This window comes from Sceloporus undulatus, chromosome 6 (assembly GCF_019175285.1).
Source record: "Sceloporus undulatus isolate JIND9_A2432 ecotype Alabama chromosome 6, SceUnd_v1.1, whole genome shotgun sequence".
Classification (NCBI taxonomy): Eukaryota; Metazoa; Chordata; class Lepidosauria; order Squamata; family Phrynosomatidae; genus Sceloporus; species Sceloporus undulatus.
In genome coordinates this window covers 158,046,203-158,061,293 of record NC_056527.1, presented here as the reverse complement: position 1 = coordinate 158,061,293, position 15,091 = coordinate 158,046,203, and the positions used below count along the sequence as shown (strand labels likewise).

Here is a 15,091-nt window from a genome sequence, read left to right as displayed (position 1 = left end):
GCTGTAGAGGAAGACAATGGCAAACCTTGGAATAAATCTTGTTACTTTTGGTAGGGTCACTATAACTTGGGATTGACTTGAAGGTCAAAGCTTGTGCCATAGGCTCATTCCCTCCAACATTTCATAGATGGAAACTGGTGATTTAAAATTCAAACATTAAAATGTATTTCAACAGACAAAAATACTATTAGAAACAACTGAACAAGGTAAAATAATTTTAGAAGTCCAAATAATTTTTAAAACTATGTTGTGAGAGCCAATATAGTGTAGAAGGCTGAGTGTTGTTGGTCTATGACTCTGGAGAGCAGGGTTTAAGTCTTGCTATGCCATGAAGCCCACTGATTGACCTTGGGCAAGTCACACACTCTCAGCCCCAGAGAATGGCAATGGTAAACCCCCTTTGAAGAAACATGCCAATGATAGAGTTGCCTTAGAGTTGAGATAAGTCAGGAACAACTTGAAGGCACACACCAACAAAAGCGTACACCTTTTGGAAGAAATCAGTTGGTTTCCAAAAGCTTTGGAATCAGAATGAAGCCAACATTGATGCCAGGTGGACATCTGTGGCCAACATTTTGTGAGGTGTAGTAAAAAAAAAGTCACCTTTCCCAAATTGTGGCCAGGGCCACATTGGGAACTTACAGGTGTGTGTGTTTACCAGGCCATCTAAAAATCACCAAATGAATTACGGTAATTTGATTGTGGTTACAGAGATCCATGTAAAAACCATGCAAATCCATTTTTATTTTTGTAGTTGTTAACTTCCCCCTGCTCTCGATATCACTGAAGTAGATGAAAGTCAAGCTCCTTTGGCATGGAATCATTACACACAGAGAGACACACAGCCTACCTTTTCCTCACTTGCCTCTGCTGTCTGTTTAACGGTACCTTTCAATAATGGAAACAAGTCATCCATTGAAGTGTGGGAAAGTAGTTGTCATATTTTGGAGTCTCTGGTATAAACGTGTCCTAATAAGGATTGGCTTTGGAAACCTAAAGTGTAACTATTTAGTCAAACATGTCCCATTATTCTTAAAGCTAAAAATAATAATGATAAAATGGAGACCAGGGCAGAGCGGGGGGGGGGGGGGGGGGGGGGGGGGGGGGGCAGGTGAATGAAACCATGAAACAAGCAGATGAGCTACTTGTTCCAAGAAACAGCTTTCTGGATACAAATAGAGAGGAATTATCATGTTGGATTCTGTAGCAAAAATGTTTAACACTTATAGAAAATGCCTCCTGAAATCAGAGAAGTTACTTCATTAGACTGCAACTCCACAACCCCGTCATCACCACTAGCAAGCACAGCCATTGACTGGCCTTGCTAGCAGAAGGCTACTGTTGGGAGTTGCAGTCCACAAAAGAAAATTTTCCCAATAAAATAGATATCCATTTCCAAGCAGAGATAAATGTCTTGGAATCTAGTGCAGAATGATGCTGAAACACCAAGATAAACATTGGTGAGAAAGATAAAAACTTAGTGAGGCTGAGAGGTATAGGAATAGAGGAAGCTGCTGTATAGCAAGTGAGATCACTGGTCCATCTAGCACAGCATTGTCAGCTCTCTGACTGGCAACAATGGCCAGACTTTCGGGATTTGGTATGCCATGGTCCTAAACCTGCTTCCAGACACTCATGTTCTCTGTAGCTGCTCTGTTAAAAACAACACCAAAATGGAATACTATGCACCTGCACATTTGCCCTGAAAATAGAATGCTTGGTATTCCAAAATACATTCACCCTGATCCAGTTGGGGAGAGCGGCTGCTAATGTGATTTCTATTTTAGTCTTTATTGCATTTAGCCAAGGGCCATTACAGTTTAGCAAACAGTATAATAAAAATAACCCATAATACGGTAAAATAATATATGGTCTATTTTTGATCCACAGTGGAACTATAGTGTGCTGTTCGTACAGCATGTCCATTGGCAGTCCATAAAATTAATGATTAGGAACTTCTAAAACCGCTAATAAAATCTGTACACAATTTCCTGGTGGCTACAGCAAATAGCACAACAGAGGTAATAGTGAATCTAACAGACTGATCAAATTGGCAAGGCCAATGAACAACCACCAGTCCCATGGCCATCTACACACATATGGGGACCAACAGAGAAAGAAAATAATTTGTCTTCTTTACAAAATATATCAAAGTAGCTTCACTTGCTGCAGTGATTATTTGTTTTTAATGAAACACAAGGTCTTGTAGAAGAGAAAGGGGGAAAATAAAATATGGCTGCACATCAGAGTGATTCAGGAAGAGAATGGGTATAAAAAGCAAATAAACAGGGAGTGTGCAAACAGGCAAATTAGCAGTTAGTAGCTGTTTGCATGCAAGGATTGCAAATACTAGCACAGTAAAGGCCAGGGGTGGGAATCTTGAATTTGTAATTGATTGTTTTAACTTGATGTTGGTGGAGGGTTGGGGATTGTATAATTTTGATTATGTTATGTTTTGTATTTTATTACCTTTTTCTTGTAACCCGCCTCGATCCGTAGGGAGAGATGGGATGATGATGATGATGATGATGATGTGAACAACAAAAAAACACATTTTACCTGGATTATTTTCACTGTCTGAATAGCCTTCACAGGTCACCATAAGTCAGAAATGCACATAACAGGAGCAGCCTTGAAACTCCCTTTCCCCCAGTAGAACAGAAGAAGCATCTCTGAGCCACAACCATTTTTGGGACTATGTCAAAGTGTTGAATGAGTGCTGAATGAGCACTCTCTCCTGATGCCATCTTGAACGTCTTCTGTTACTCCACAGAGTGACATGCTGCTTAGAGTAACGCTGGAAATACTGAACAGGAGAGGTTAGCAGGGCACACTTGCTTTTGAATTGGGAGGCTTTTGTTCCTCTTTCCTACTCTGTTTTATTTATTCATTTGCATTGGTTTTCTTCTGTTGGGGGGGGGGTGTGGGTTTGCTACCAGCGTTCAGCAACATTTCCTTGAGAGCTTCAAAGGAGGCAAGTTAGGGGGAGGGTAGAGAAGAACTTAAAAGCAGCCTTGCTCTGCTCATAATGGTGCCAAATCGGAGAGACAGCTTGGATGGTGGTTTTCTCCAGCCCTGCTCAGTCTGTTCCTTTTGGATGTTGGTCCCCATGTGGGGCTTGTGCCATAAGGTTCTGATTACTTTCTTCTAGAGAGGCTGACTCCCTCTGGCTGTTGCAGTGGAAAACTGAAGCTCAGCTCGGATGGAGTTTGACAGCGCAGGCCGCTCCCTTTCGTCTGTCTGCTCCTTTCAAAATTTATTTTGGAGGCAGACAGACTGCCATCTCCTTCCCACCAGCTGCATCTCGTCACTATCTTGCAGCTCCAGGCTGAAGAAAAATGTACTTATTTTGCTGAGCGTACTTCTTTTCAACAAGCTTTCAAACTACACAATTTGAGAACTATGTGGTGTGAAAAGCCCCCTTGGTTTCTATAGTCTTAAATCAGGATAGGCAAGTTCCAGGAGTTAGGGATATTTTGGCTTTGGAAGCCTGCCCTTTCCTTACCATGCCCTTGATTTTCAAAACACCAACAACAGAAGATGTCTCTGTAATGGCTTTAGGGCCAACAGGTAACTCTCAGGCAGCACTTTACCCATCTCTGCTGTAAATAATATAGAAGATCATGGCCTTTTTGTGGTCTCTTCCAGCTGTGATTCTATGAGTCTTTAAAAAAAAACCACATAAAAAACATTTAGTCTTTTTAATTACATTGTAATCTTTATTGTCTCCTATTAAATGCAGCAAGCCTCTGCCCATAAAATATGCCTGTGTTACCACCCCTGAAGCCTTAGGCAACACTGCTGGGTCTTATCTCAATGTGAATCTGCTTATGGGTGGGGCAGGTTTGAGAAATTTAACTAGCACTTTTGGAGTTCTGTACTTATTTTTGAGTAACATCCCACCCTCCCTCAAATCACAAAGGTCAATAGATTTATGCAGGGTTTTGGATTCAAACAGATGAACGATGCCCTTAATTGTGCCATTAATAAGGCCATTAAAATAATTTCCATACCTTATAAGGCAAAGGACCTTTCAGGGTACATCTGTGTGGGCAGAAAGCACGGTTAATTCTTGCCAGTTCCACTTCAGATTGTTGAGATTTGAGATTTTGAAAGAGCACACACAGAATAAATAGGTATTCTGGGAATTGACACAAAAGAAGCGGGTGGTAAATAAAGCCATGCTGAGCCATTAGGAAAGAGAGAGAGAGAAATCCCCAATTCATGGATGGGCAATAACAATAAATAATAAACAGACCTTTTAATTCTCTAGAATTCCTCACCAGGAAGGTATCTGCTCTGCACAACTGGAACCACTTTGATCCCATTTAACTCATGGCTCCATCCTTTAGAATTTCTGAGACTTATAGTTTGATGAGATCTTGAGAATCCTCTAATGCTATAGCACTGGGATTCCCCAGCAGAGAATTCTGTGCACTTCATAAAGTTACAGATCCCAGAATTCCATAGCATGTAGCCATGACAATTAATCTTAAATGGAAGTTAACTAGAGATGGCAAACAGATCAAACTCCTGTTAGTGACTTTCATTGTGGTGTGCCTTCAAGTCATAGCCAAGTTATGGCGACCCTAAGACAAACCTATCACAGGGGACCTATCCTCACAGGACGCTTCAGAAAGGTACCTTTTTGGATGGTGACTCTGGGGATCTTCTTGCTAACATTGCCAGGGGCTTCTCTGCCTGGGAGATTCTGGGAGTTATGTTGTTAACTGCCTTTGCGTTGATCTCAACCCATGGCAACCCTGCCGATGAGACATCTCCCCTCCTGTTCTCTACTGCTCTGCCCAGCTCCTGCAAACTCATATTTGTGGTCTCTTCCAGTCCATCCATCTAGCATGTGGCCTTCCTCTCTTTCTACTTCCTTCTACCTTTCCCAACATTATTGTTTTTTACCACTGATTCATGCCTTCTCATGATGTGTCCAAAGTATGACAGTCGAAATTTTGTCTTCTTGGCTTCTAGGGATATTTCTGGCTCAATCTGCTCCAGAACCTATTCGTTTGTCTTTTTGGCTGTCCATGGGATCCTCAGCACTCTTCTCCAGCACCACATCTCAAAGGAGTTGATTTTCCTCCTATTTTCTTTCTTAACTGTCCAGCTCTCACATCCATACATGGCAATAGGGAATGCAGTGGCTTGTATGATTCTGACTTTTGTGCTGAGTTGTATGTCTTTGCATTTTAGGATCTTCTCTAGTTCTTTCATAGCCCCTCTCCCCATTCTTAATCTTCTGATTTCCTTTCTGCAGTCCCCACTTCGATCAATATTTGATCCCAGATATGAGAACTCTTTTACTGTTTCTATTTCCTAATTGTCTAGTTTGAATGTGTGTGTTTTTTTATGTTCAACAGTAAGCCTGGCTTTGTGCTTTCTTCCTTGATCTTCCTTAGTAGTTCCAGGTCTGTGAGGTTTTCTGCTAGTATTATGGTGTCATCAACATATCTCAGTGTATTGATATTTATTCCTCCTGTTTTCATTCCTCCTTCCTCCATGTCCAAGCCTGCTTTCCTTACAATATGTTCTGCATATAAGTTGAGTAGGTAGAGTGATATGATGCAGCCTTGTCTGACCCCTTTGTCAACTGGGAACCATTATGTTTCTTCCATGTTCTTTTCTGACAGTAGCCTCTTGTTCACAGTACAGATTCCTCATCAGGACTATCAGATGTGTTGTCACTCCCATGTCTTTAAGGGTGTTCCATAGCCTTTCAAAGGCTTTGCTATAGTCTATAAACCACATGCTGATTTTCTTTTGCAACACGCTCCATTGGCCATCATATATTTCTGATGTGATCTCTACTGTCTCTTCCTTTCCTGAACCCTGCTTGGACTTCTTTCTCCATGTATGGTTGGAGTCTGTGTTGCAGTATTTTGAGCAGAATTTTGCTTGCGTGGGAGATTAGTGCTATGGTTCTATAGTTTCTAGTCTCTTGTGTCTCCATTTTTGTGGATGGGGATGTAAACTGATCTTTTCCAGTCTGTTGGTCATTGTTTTGTTTTCTACATCTGTTGACATATGTTGGTTAGCTTTGTCAATGTGGATTGCAGGAGTTTAATTGGAATATCATCTGTTCCTGGGCACTTTTTTGTTTTTGTCTTGCCATTTCTTTTATTGCAGCTTCCACTTCAGTTTTTAGAATTTGGGGTTCATCTTCAGATGGCTCTTCATTCCATGTGTCCTTTATGTTGTCATATAACTCTTCTTTGTATTGCATCCAATGTCTTTTTAATCCAAAAAAACCCTCTCCCAAGCTATGAGGTAGACTGGCAGAATGTGGATGGGAACCCTACATATTCTATTGAACTGCCAGTCTTTTGAACTTGGGTTTCATGCTTTCGCTCATGATACCCTTTAGCTTTTCTTTTTTCTGTTTTTGCGCAAACTCTCGTGGGTGGCATGTTTAGTCTATTGCAGACACTTGCCGTCCCTTTCCTCTGGGTACACCGAGATGTTCATCAAAGTACTGTTTACTCCAGTTGGAATTGTTGCACTCTTCTCTTCTCAGCAGCATATTTCTTCTTGACGTTTGTTTACACTTTGAATCAACATAAAATGTTAGCAATGTGAAAAGCATTTAAATATTTTTACATAGCGCAGAATGCAGCATATTAAAATGGGTTATTTTAAGCCACAGATGGATGGATTCAGCCAGTAGCCAAGAAGTTATAGCCAGTTGTCACCATGATCTTAAGAGTGTATTTCCAGCAAGAGGTTTGGGGGAGGGGGACATATGGCTCAGTTCCTCGATGTCTGTTTTATGTATTCTCTACAAGAGAGCCAGTGTGGTGTAGTGGTTTGAGTACTGGACTCAACTTTGGAGATCAGAGTTGGATTTCCTGCTTAGCCATGGAAGCCCAGTGGGTGAGCCCACTGGTAACCATGGGTAAGTCATGTACTCTCAGCCCCCAAAAACCCCCATGATGGGTTTGTCTTAAGCCATCATAAGTCAAAAACAACTTCAAGACACACACCACCACAACATTCTTTACAAACAACTACATCTACAGAGTAAACATTATCTCTGTGTGTCCCACAAAGTAGCTTGGGAAGTTACTTTGGAAGTTAGTTACAATTTTAGTTACATGCTCCACTTCCTCCTATTCTTTGAGAATGTTTAAATAGTAATTCTTTGCATTCCTTATATTAAAATATTGAAAATATATTCCTTAAATATTATGATAAATATTTTAATTAATAAATACATAATTTTAGATAGTTACCTTTATGTGTTTGATGTCTTTCTTACACCTGGGAGGGCAACTATACAGGAGGCAGGGGACAATGTTCATGCCACAACACACACACACCCATTACCACCACAGGCCACATCTGCCCATGTTGTCCCCAAAGTACCTTTTGCAATCAGTCATGTATCAACCAAAATGGTGACTGAAAGTGAAATGATACCAGTTCCAGTCATCATTTTGGCCAATATTACAGCCAAACATGGAGGTACTCAGTAGTTGGGCTTCTAGAAAATTCAGGTTGTTTTGAAAGGCATTTTTTTGTGTAATTTGGTGCAATTTTAGGTGCGCACATACACACACACACACACACACACAATACCTATCCATGCTAAAGACTGGAAGTTATATCAGTTAGTTCTTGGATACATGGACACAAAAATTTCTTGAAGCTTAACCTTCATGTCTTGCTCTCCCACCAGCAGCGACTGACACCTGGCAGACCAAAAATCCCTCTTTCGCTAAATAATATATTACTTGAGTCCAAAAATAATGCTAGAATCCATCTACTCCAACCATCTGTGGTTGCTAATATAGCCACATAATTCACATGCCAAGGGTTCAAGGCTTCTTTGCATCCTGTGTAGGAATAGACATGCCAGGATTTGCGTTGTGTATTGGATTTCACTGTGCATGTGTTTTCTGTTTTGAATAAAAGCATATTTCCATACAAACAATATAGACGAACACCATAATCCCCTAGCCTTAACCATTTGTACCTTCCCTTCTGCCATTTGGAGGCAGAATATTTTGAGAATCTCACAGATGCTTACATAGTTTGCATTTACAATCTGGAGTGGGTGGGGAGGAAAACAATTTAAGGAGATTCCATTTTAAGAGGATTCTATATATACAGTAGTCTACGCTCTCTGTACAATTATAGAAACATAGCAGTATCTGTATGTCTTTTTGTCTTGGGATTGGGGGATGACCTCCATGTACACCTCCCTCATGGTGGTGATGCCAACCTTGAACTGCTGGGCGGTTTGGTGATAGCTGCCATGGCTTGTGAGATTCCAGATGGTAATCACAACCCCCTTCTCTATTAAGATGGCCCTCCTCATGATGATATCCACCTTCTCCACCTCCGCATGGAGTTCTGCCACTATTGTGTGGGAGAGGGTGCAGGGTATTCAGAAATGACACCACCATTGTTCACCTGTTCATGTTCATCATTGTTCAGCATTCTTCATTGGTTCATGTGCATGATGAACTGCTTCCACCAGAGCCTGTTGGCTGGATACACCCACCAGTGGCATGGGCACCCAGGCAGTGGCAGCATGATCACAGCTGAGACTGTGCTACCCAGGATCAGTGTGGCAGCCCTGGTGATGGCTGTGTCATGGGGCAGTATAGTGTCCTCCACCTATGTGTCTGTAGCTACTGGTGTTTCTGGCAGTGGCTCTTGTGGCACTTGTAATGAGCACCATTGCATGTTCAGCACACCACTTGCCATCCCAGGATATCCCCTCTATCTTTTCCCATTTGTCTCTGATCCCTCTCATCTATAATCATTGTGAGAAAGATTATCTTCTTTTTTTCAATATTTCTTGAGGAATAGCCTTAAACATTTTAATTTCCTTGTCTTTAGTGATGAGGCCTTTTTGTAGTGGAGTATATATCTTGTCTATTCTCTAATAAAGTAGATCACTACATCTCTTGGAAGATTACCCTTTCTCACAATCACCGAGTTCATCTGAATCATCTTTATCTTTCTCCCATTGAAATCGTTCTGCTGATAGACCTATAATATAGTTAGCCAGTATTAGTCATTTTCATTTTGAAGTTCCAGCAGTCCTCTCAATTTTAAATGTCTACGTATAAATTTTATTTCCATTGTTGTATTTGCCTCCTTTTCTCTTTCTTGTTGTTATATTTTTTTGTCGTAGTTTCTAATTTTTTTGTCTTACTTTGAATCTCACCTACCTTGGTTTTCCATTCTTCCACATTTTCTGTTACTTTCCCCATAACTTGTTTGAAGTTCTCTATTTCTCTTTTAAAGGTTTGCCTTAATTCTGCTCTTACGACTTTGAGTTATTTCATCAGCTCATGATGCATTTTCTGGATTTCTTCCAGTATTCACAGTTACTGCTTTGGTCTCTTAAGTACCCGTACCTCTCTCTTGCTCCTTTTCCTTTCTCTCCTTTCATAAATACACACTTCAGTCAGGTTGATTTTTATTCCAACATTTGATATGTATCTTTATAATTTCCCAAGCCTTCACAGTCTGTCTGTTAGTCAGTGCACTGTTCATTATACCATCAAGTCTGTTAGCTGCAGAAGAGATGAAGTTACAGTAGCACTGGCAAGAGGCTTTTGGTTGTGCTTGGCCAGCTGCTCAATTATTTCTCCCAATGTGTCTAAAGGGAGCTTTTCCCCAACAAGGAAGGACTCTTGATCCTTCTTCACTGGGATGGAGGTGACTGCACCTATGGGTTTTTTCCCCTCCTGCTGTCACTCTCTGCACAAGAGCAGCACATAAGCTATAAACTATAGGTGTGCATTGACCTACTGCCCGACTGGGTTGCCATTCATTGGCTCAGTAGTGCTGTTGTCTCCCAGCATGTTTTTCTCCCACAGATCCAAACTAAGCAGTACTTTTCTTGCCAAGCAAGTGCCAAGGGTGTGAAACTGTAAGGTTAGGACATGTGGGTGGGGCTACGAACTTATAATCTGTATTTTAAATGAAGACGATTTGCATTCAGAGTTGCAGCATAGCATTCATTTAGTTGAAAACAATTGAAAATAATTTCCCTAATTGTCAAGCTCATCCAAAATGTACTGAAGAAGCAATTATATAATAGTGTCTGCTTTTTATTTAAATAGATATTGGACTATTTCAGAATTGACAAATAGTAAACAACAATCTCAGAACTGGCTTATTTCAGTTCTTGAAGAAAGAAATTACAGCTGTCAACTGAAGCTTGACAACTTTTTAAAAAAGGAAATTTCTAGAAACCATGAATATAAATTGAATTACAAAGTTTTTTATACAAGACAATGGCCAGATGTGTTTATAGGTGTGTTATGCATGAGTAAATGATCCTGTGGAAGTGGTTGGACAGTTCTCTCTGACGCAGAGTGTTCTCTTGCTGTTCAAGATGGCAGGAGAGTTGTACATGCAGTGCTTTTGTACATTGTACATCTCACATCATAAAGGGATGCAATGTGTACATTGGCCTGTTGGGTTGCACTTGGGTATCTTGATTCAGTTGAACAAGGGTTGCCTAATCAATGCTCATCTGCACATATGGAGAATTACGCTATGCCACTTGATGTAGGCCAGTGTCTCAGTCTCACATACATCTTCAAGCAGATTGAAGCATACTTCAATATGTAGATCAGTGGTAGATCATATGTTATCCAAACACAAGACTCCAGGTCAAGCCTTTGAATCTCCAGATTGATCTGGGAAAGACTCTGGTGTGTAGCCCTAGAACACCAGCAAGCAACCTAATGCTCTCCCTATGTTTTGAACTACAGATCATTGGCTTTGCTGGTTGGGGTGGGCAACTGCAATGGGGGCAAGGGCCAATTGTCAGCATACACACAAACATACCTTGTAGGCTGCACTGGCATGACCAACAAGACCAGAAGTTATTTCACATCACGTCTCATGTTGATTTTGCCAGATGAGGTTTTAGGTATGGGGGGGGGGCGGGTTGACTGCAGTTTGCATTTGTGCCATTTTGAAGGAGAGAAAAAATACTGTAACTCAGATAGTTGCCAGCCACAGATGCTGGCAAAACGTCAGGAAGAAACTCTTCTAGAACATGGCCATATAGCCGGAAAAACCCACAAAAAACCAAAATGTGTGAGCTTTGGGGGCATTGTGGATACATGAGGACCACAGGCCACATTTTGCCCATCCCTGCTATTATGGTATTTTCCTTTTGTAGCCTTGCCCAAAGTGGGACCCTCTTATTTTTCTGGACTGCAGTTCTCATCAGTTCCAGCTCACAAAGCCAGCAGAGCTGTAGCCTAAGACAGATAGAATACACAGAGACAGAGATGCTGTGGGGTTTTCTTTTTTAAAAAATGGACCAATGTGGTTACCTGCTATTTAAGTGTAAAGCAATAGTGACTCCCAGCGTCCACTCTAGGAATCTCAAACAGCTTGGACCTAGCAAACTATCTACAGCAGCCTTTAGTTCAGTTTTGATTCATCTTAACCAGTTCTCACCACCTTCAGAAAGTTTTTTATTTTTAATTCATCACAAGCTTTAGTTGGAGAAAGGAAGGCATATGACTCGAAGAGCCAGTAAACACTTCTCCCTCATTTCTGAGCAAGCCTAGCAAAGTACAGTATAACAAGTCTGTTTAAATTTCTAGCCCTGCGTAGATCTTGGCTGCTTAACCACTTATCTTCTGCTTCAGGACAACTCACTTCAAAAATGTCATCCTCTCCTCTGACAAACATTTGTTATGGAGATGCCTTACGAGCATGCTACCTGACATAAAATAACCCCCCTCAGGCTGCATCTGCACTGCAGAAATAATTCAGGTTGACACCACTATAACTGCCATGGGTCAATGCTGTGGAATTCTGGGAACTGTAGTTTGTTGCAGCACCAGAGTTCTCTAACAGAGAAGGCTAAATGTCTTAAAAACAAACAAACCTGCAGCTCCCAGAATTCCTTAGCATTGAGCCATAGCAGCTAAACTGGTGTCAAACTGGATTATTTCTGCAGTGTGGATGCAACCTCAGCCAACTTTATGGATTTCTTAATAAACTGTCCAGCTATCTATCAGTTATTTCAAGCTTCTAGATCAGGGGTAGGCAACCTTTTTGAGCCGGTGGCTGGGTTGCTGTCCCTCAGACAACTGGGGGGCCGAAGCCAAAAAATAAATAATTAAATAATTTTTAAAAATTTAAATAAATAAATAAACCGGGACAAAAGTAGGACAAAATTTTCAAATGGTGGACACTTTTTTAAAAAAAGTGGAGGACACGTGAAAAAACTTGCTGATTTTTTTTAAAATGTTAATATAAATGCATGTTTCTGAGGCTTCTATAGACAATTGCCCTTGCGCACGAGAGGCCAAAGGCCCCTGCGGCAATTAGCGGCAGGACCGGGCTGGGGCCGGTCCCAAGGCCTTGCCGGGCCGCATCCAGCCCATGGGCCGCAGGTTGCCTACCCCTGTTCTAGATTGTAGAATACCTGCTCTGATCTTCAATTGGACCTCTAAAGTTGGCATCAAAGACCAAGGATTCAAAAGTTGAACAAAGAGAGTAAGCAGATCTGTATGGGAAAAACCCACTCTCTTGGAAAATCATGATCCCAAATGGTTAAGGCAAAGATAGGTAATTTGTGGATCACCCAATATTGTTGGAGTGCACCTCCCATCTGACCAGTTCAAAACAGGTAAATGGCAAGGGATGCTGGGAGATGCAGTCCAACATCTGGAGGACCAGCATATGCCTACCCAGTAATAGATGCTACCATGTACTTGGAAGGAGAGGAGGATACAGTTTATCAAGTTGCCCACCTCATGTATTAAGGGCTTTGTCAATAAAAACGAGTACACTGAGTTATGAAAATAATCACTGCAAAATAAATTTACTTTGTTCTTTCCCTTGTCTTCCTCACTTTCTTCCATCCCCCCCCCTCTTTTTGCTACTCTCCATTCTTTATCCCTTCCACCCCTACTACTCATTTCAGGTCCTGATCATTTCAGTTCCAAGAGCCTTGCACTACAAGCCCAGAAAAAGATCTTAAGCAAAATGGCCACCAGGACAGTGGCCAACATGCTGATTGATGACACCAGCAGCGAAATCTTTGACGAACTGTACAAAGTGACGACAGAGCACAAGAAAAACAAGAAAGAAGCGCACAAAATTATGAAGGACTTGATCAAAGTTGCCGTCAAAATTGGAATCCTCTACCGAAACAATCAATTCAACACTGAAGAGTTGGAGATTGTTGAAAAGTTCCGCAAGAAACTGAATCAAGCAGCTATGACTATTGTCAGTTTCTACGAGGTGGAGTATACCTTCGACAAAAATGTTCTTTCTGAACTCCTGAATGAATGCAAAGACCTGGTGCATGAACTTGTAGAGCGGCACCTGACAGCCAGGTCTCATGCACGAATCAACCACGTCTTCAACCATTTTGCAGATGTGGAGTTCCTCACTGCTCTCTATAGCCTTGATGGTGAATGCCGGCCACACCTCAAAAAAATCTGTGATGGAATCAACAAACTCCTTGATGAGAAAGTCCTTTGAAACTTGCCTTCAGCCAGGAAAGACTTAAGCGATAAGAACAGAAAGTTGAGACAAACTCATGTGTGAGTCCTTTATATAACCCCAAACAGAACCTCTTGACTCCAAACTACTTGCCATTAAGTCCATATTAGAAAGCAAAGATTTATTCAACTGTGGGCCCCACATTTGAGTCAATGGAGACTCAAAGACATTTTAGGATGCAGGGCAGTTTGTGATGGGCAAAGGACATTACATACCCATGGTCTCATCAATGCCATGTTGCAGTTAGGAATCGATGATGCAAAATTAAAAGATCTGTAGCAAGACAAACTGCCTACTAGTCACACAGCAGAAGAATGGAACCATAATTTGATTTTGAAAAGGTATTGAAAGGGGAAAGAATAAAAATCTCCATTTTTAAATGTGATCAAAATGAAAAAAGAAACTTCACAGGCTAGAATGAAGGCAAAACACAACAAAAACAAGAGACCATGACCCTGTTTAAGGTGTTTAACTGTACACTGAGAATATAAATGGAATCTTTGTGGACATCCTGGTTTAAAGATTCTTAAAGGGGGAAGTAACAGGGGGAAATGAGGACTAGAAATTGACATGTTGCAGATCCAGACAGTCTGTCGGAGCCACATTCAATCACTTCTGCTGGGACAGGAAACACATGGCCCTTCTGTTGTTCTTGTACTGCAACTCCCATTGTACCTGGGCAGCATTTCAATGCTGAAAGATGATTGTAATTGCAGTCCAACACCACCTGAAGGGCCATATATTCCTCACCTCATTCCTGTGTCCAGACAGGACAACCAGCTTAAACTATGGTTAAACATCCCAAAATGATAAACATTAGGCCTAGTGTGACTTATTTCAAGAAACTATGATTTAAGCAAAAGCATACGCTTGTCAGATAACAAAGAATGGTTAGAAATAAATTGATTTTTCTGTTTGCAGCCACACTAACGGAGTAGGAAAGAGGGTGCATGATTATGTTCATGTGCTGCTAAACTGTGGTTTCAGTGTTACGGGCCATTCTCAGTCTGAGCAAGACTTTACATAGTTGCTTTCAATAAGCCCATTCACACAGAAGACAGGCTGCTGGAGAAGTCTGAGGAATACAGAAAGGGAAGAGAGGTTGTTTCTTTTCCCTTCTTGGTATTCAAGAATCAAATGTCTTGTTCTTTATATTTATACAAGACTTGAAAGCCTTACAAATGGAGTGGGAGGGGAAGTCATATGCGTTTCTCATGCTGGTATATGATGTATATTCAATGTTTACTTTTATTTTGGTGAGTTAACATGTACAACATCCAGTTCCAAAATATCAGTAGTGTTTGAGTCAGACACAAAGTGTGTTGTATTATCATAAATGATGTATTAAATGCTCTGTGATTAAGCAATCTAGTGTGTTTTGGAATTTTATTTGCTACCGTTATGATCTCTAGCACTATGCCCTTATCCACTTTAAAATTGTGAAGTTGAAGGCTTTCATAGCCAGCATCCATTGTTTTTTGTGGGTTTTTCAGGCTATGTGGCCATGTTCTAGAAGAGTTTTTTCCTGATGTTTCGCCAGCATCTGTGGCTGGCATCTTCAGTTTAAACAGGTTGTGCT

General features: G+C 41.0%; 1 protein-coding gene across 1 annotated transcript in view; it reads left to right on the top strand.

Moving 5' to 3' along the window:
• Positions 1 to 14,873, top strand: part of TNFAIP8L3 (TNF alpha induced protein 8 like 3) — a 40,497-nt gene extending 25,624 nt beyond the window's left edge. The window contains exon 2 of the mRNA XM_042471144.1: positions 12,929 to 14,873. Coding sequence (XP_042327078.1) covers positions 12,929 to 13,491 — 563 coding nt within the window. The 3' untranslated portion in view covers positions 13,492 to 14,873. The remainder of the gene's footprint in view (positions 1 to 12,928) is intronic.
• Positions 14,874 to 15,091: the final 218 nt, after the last annotated feature.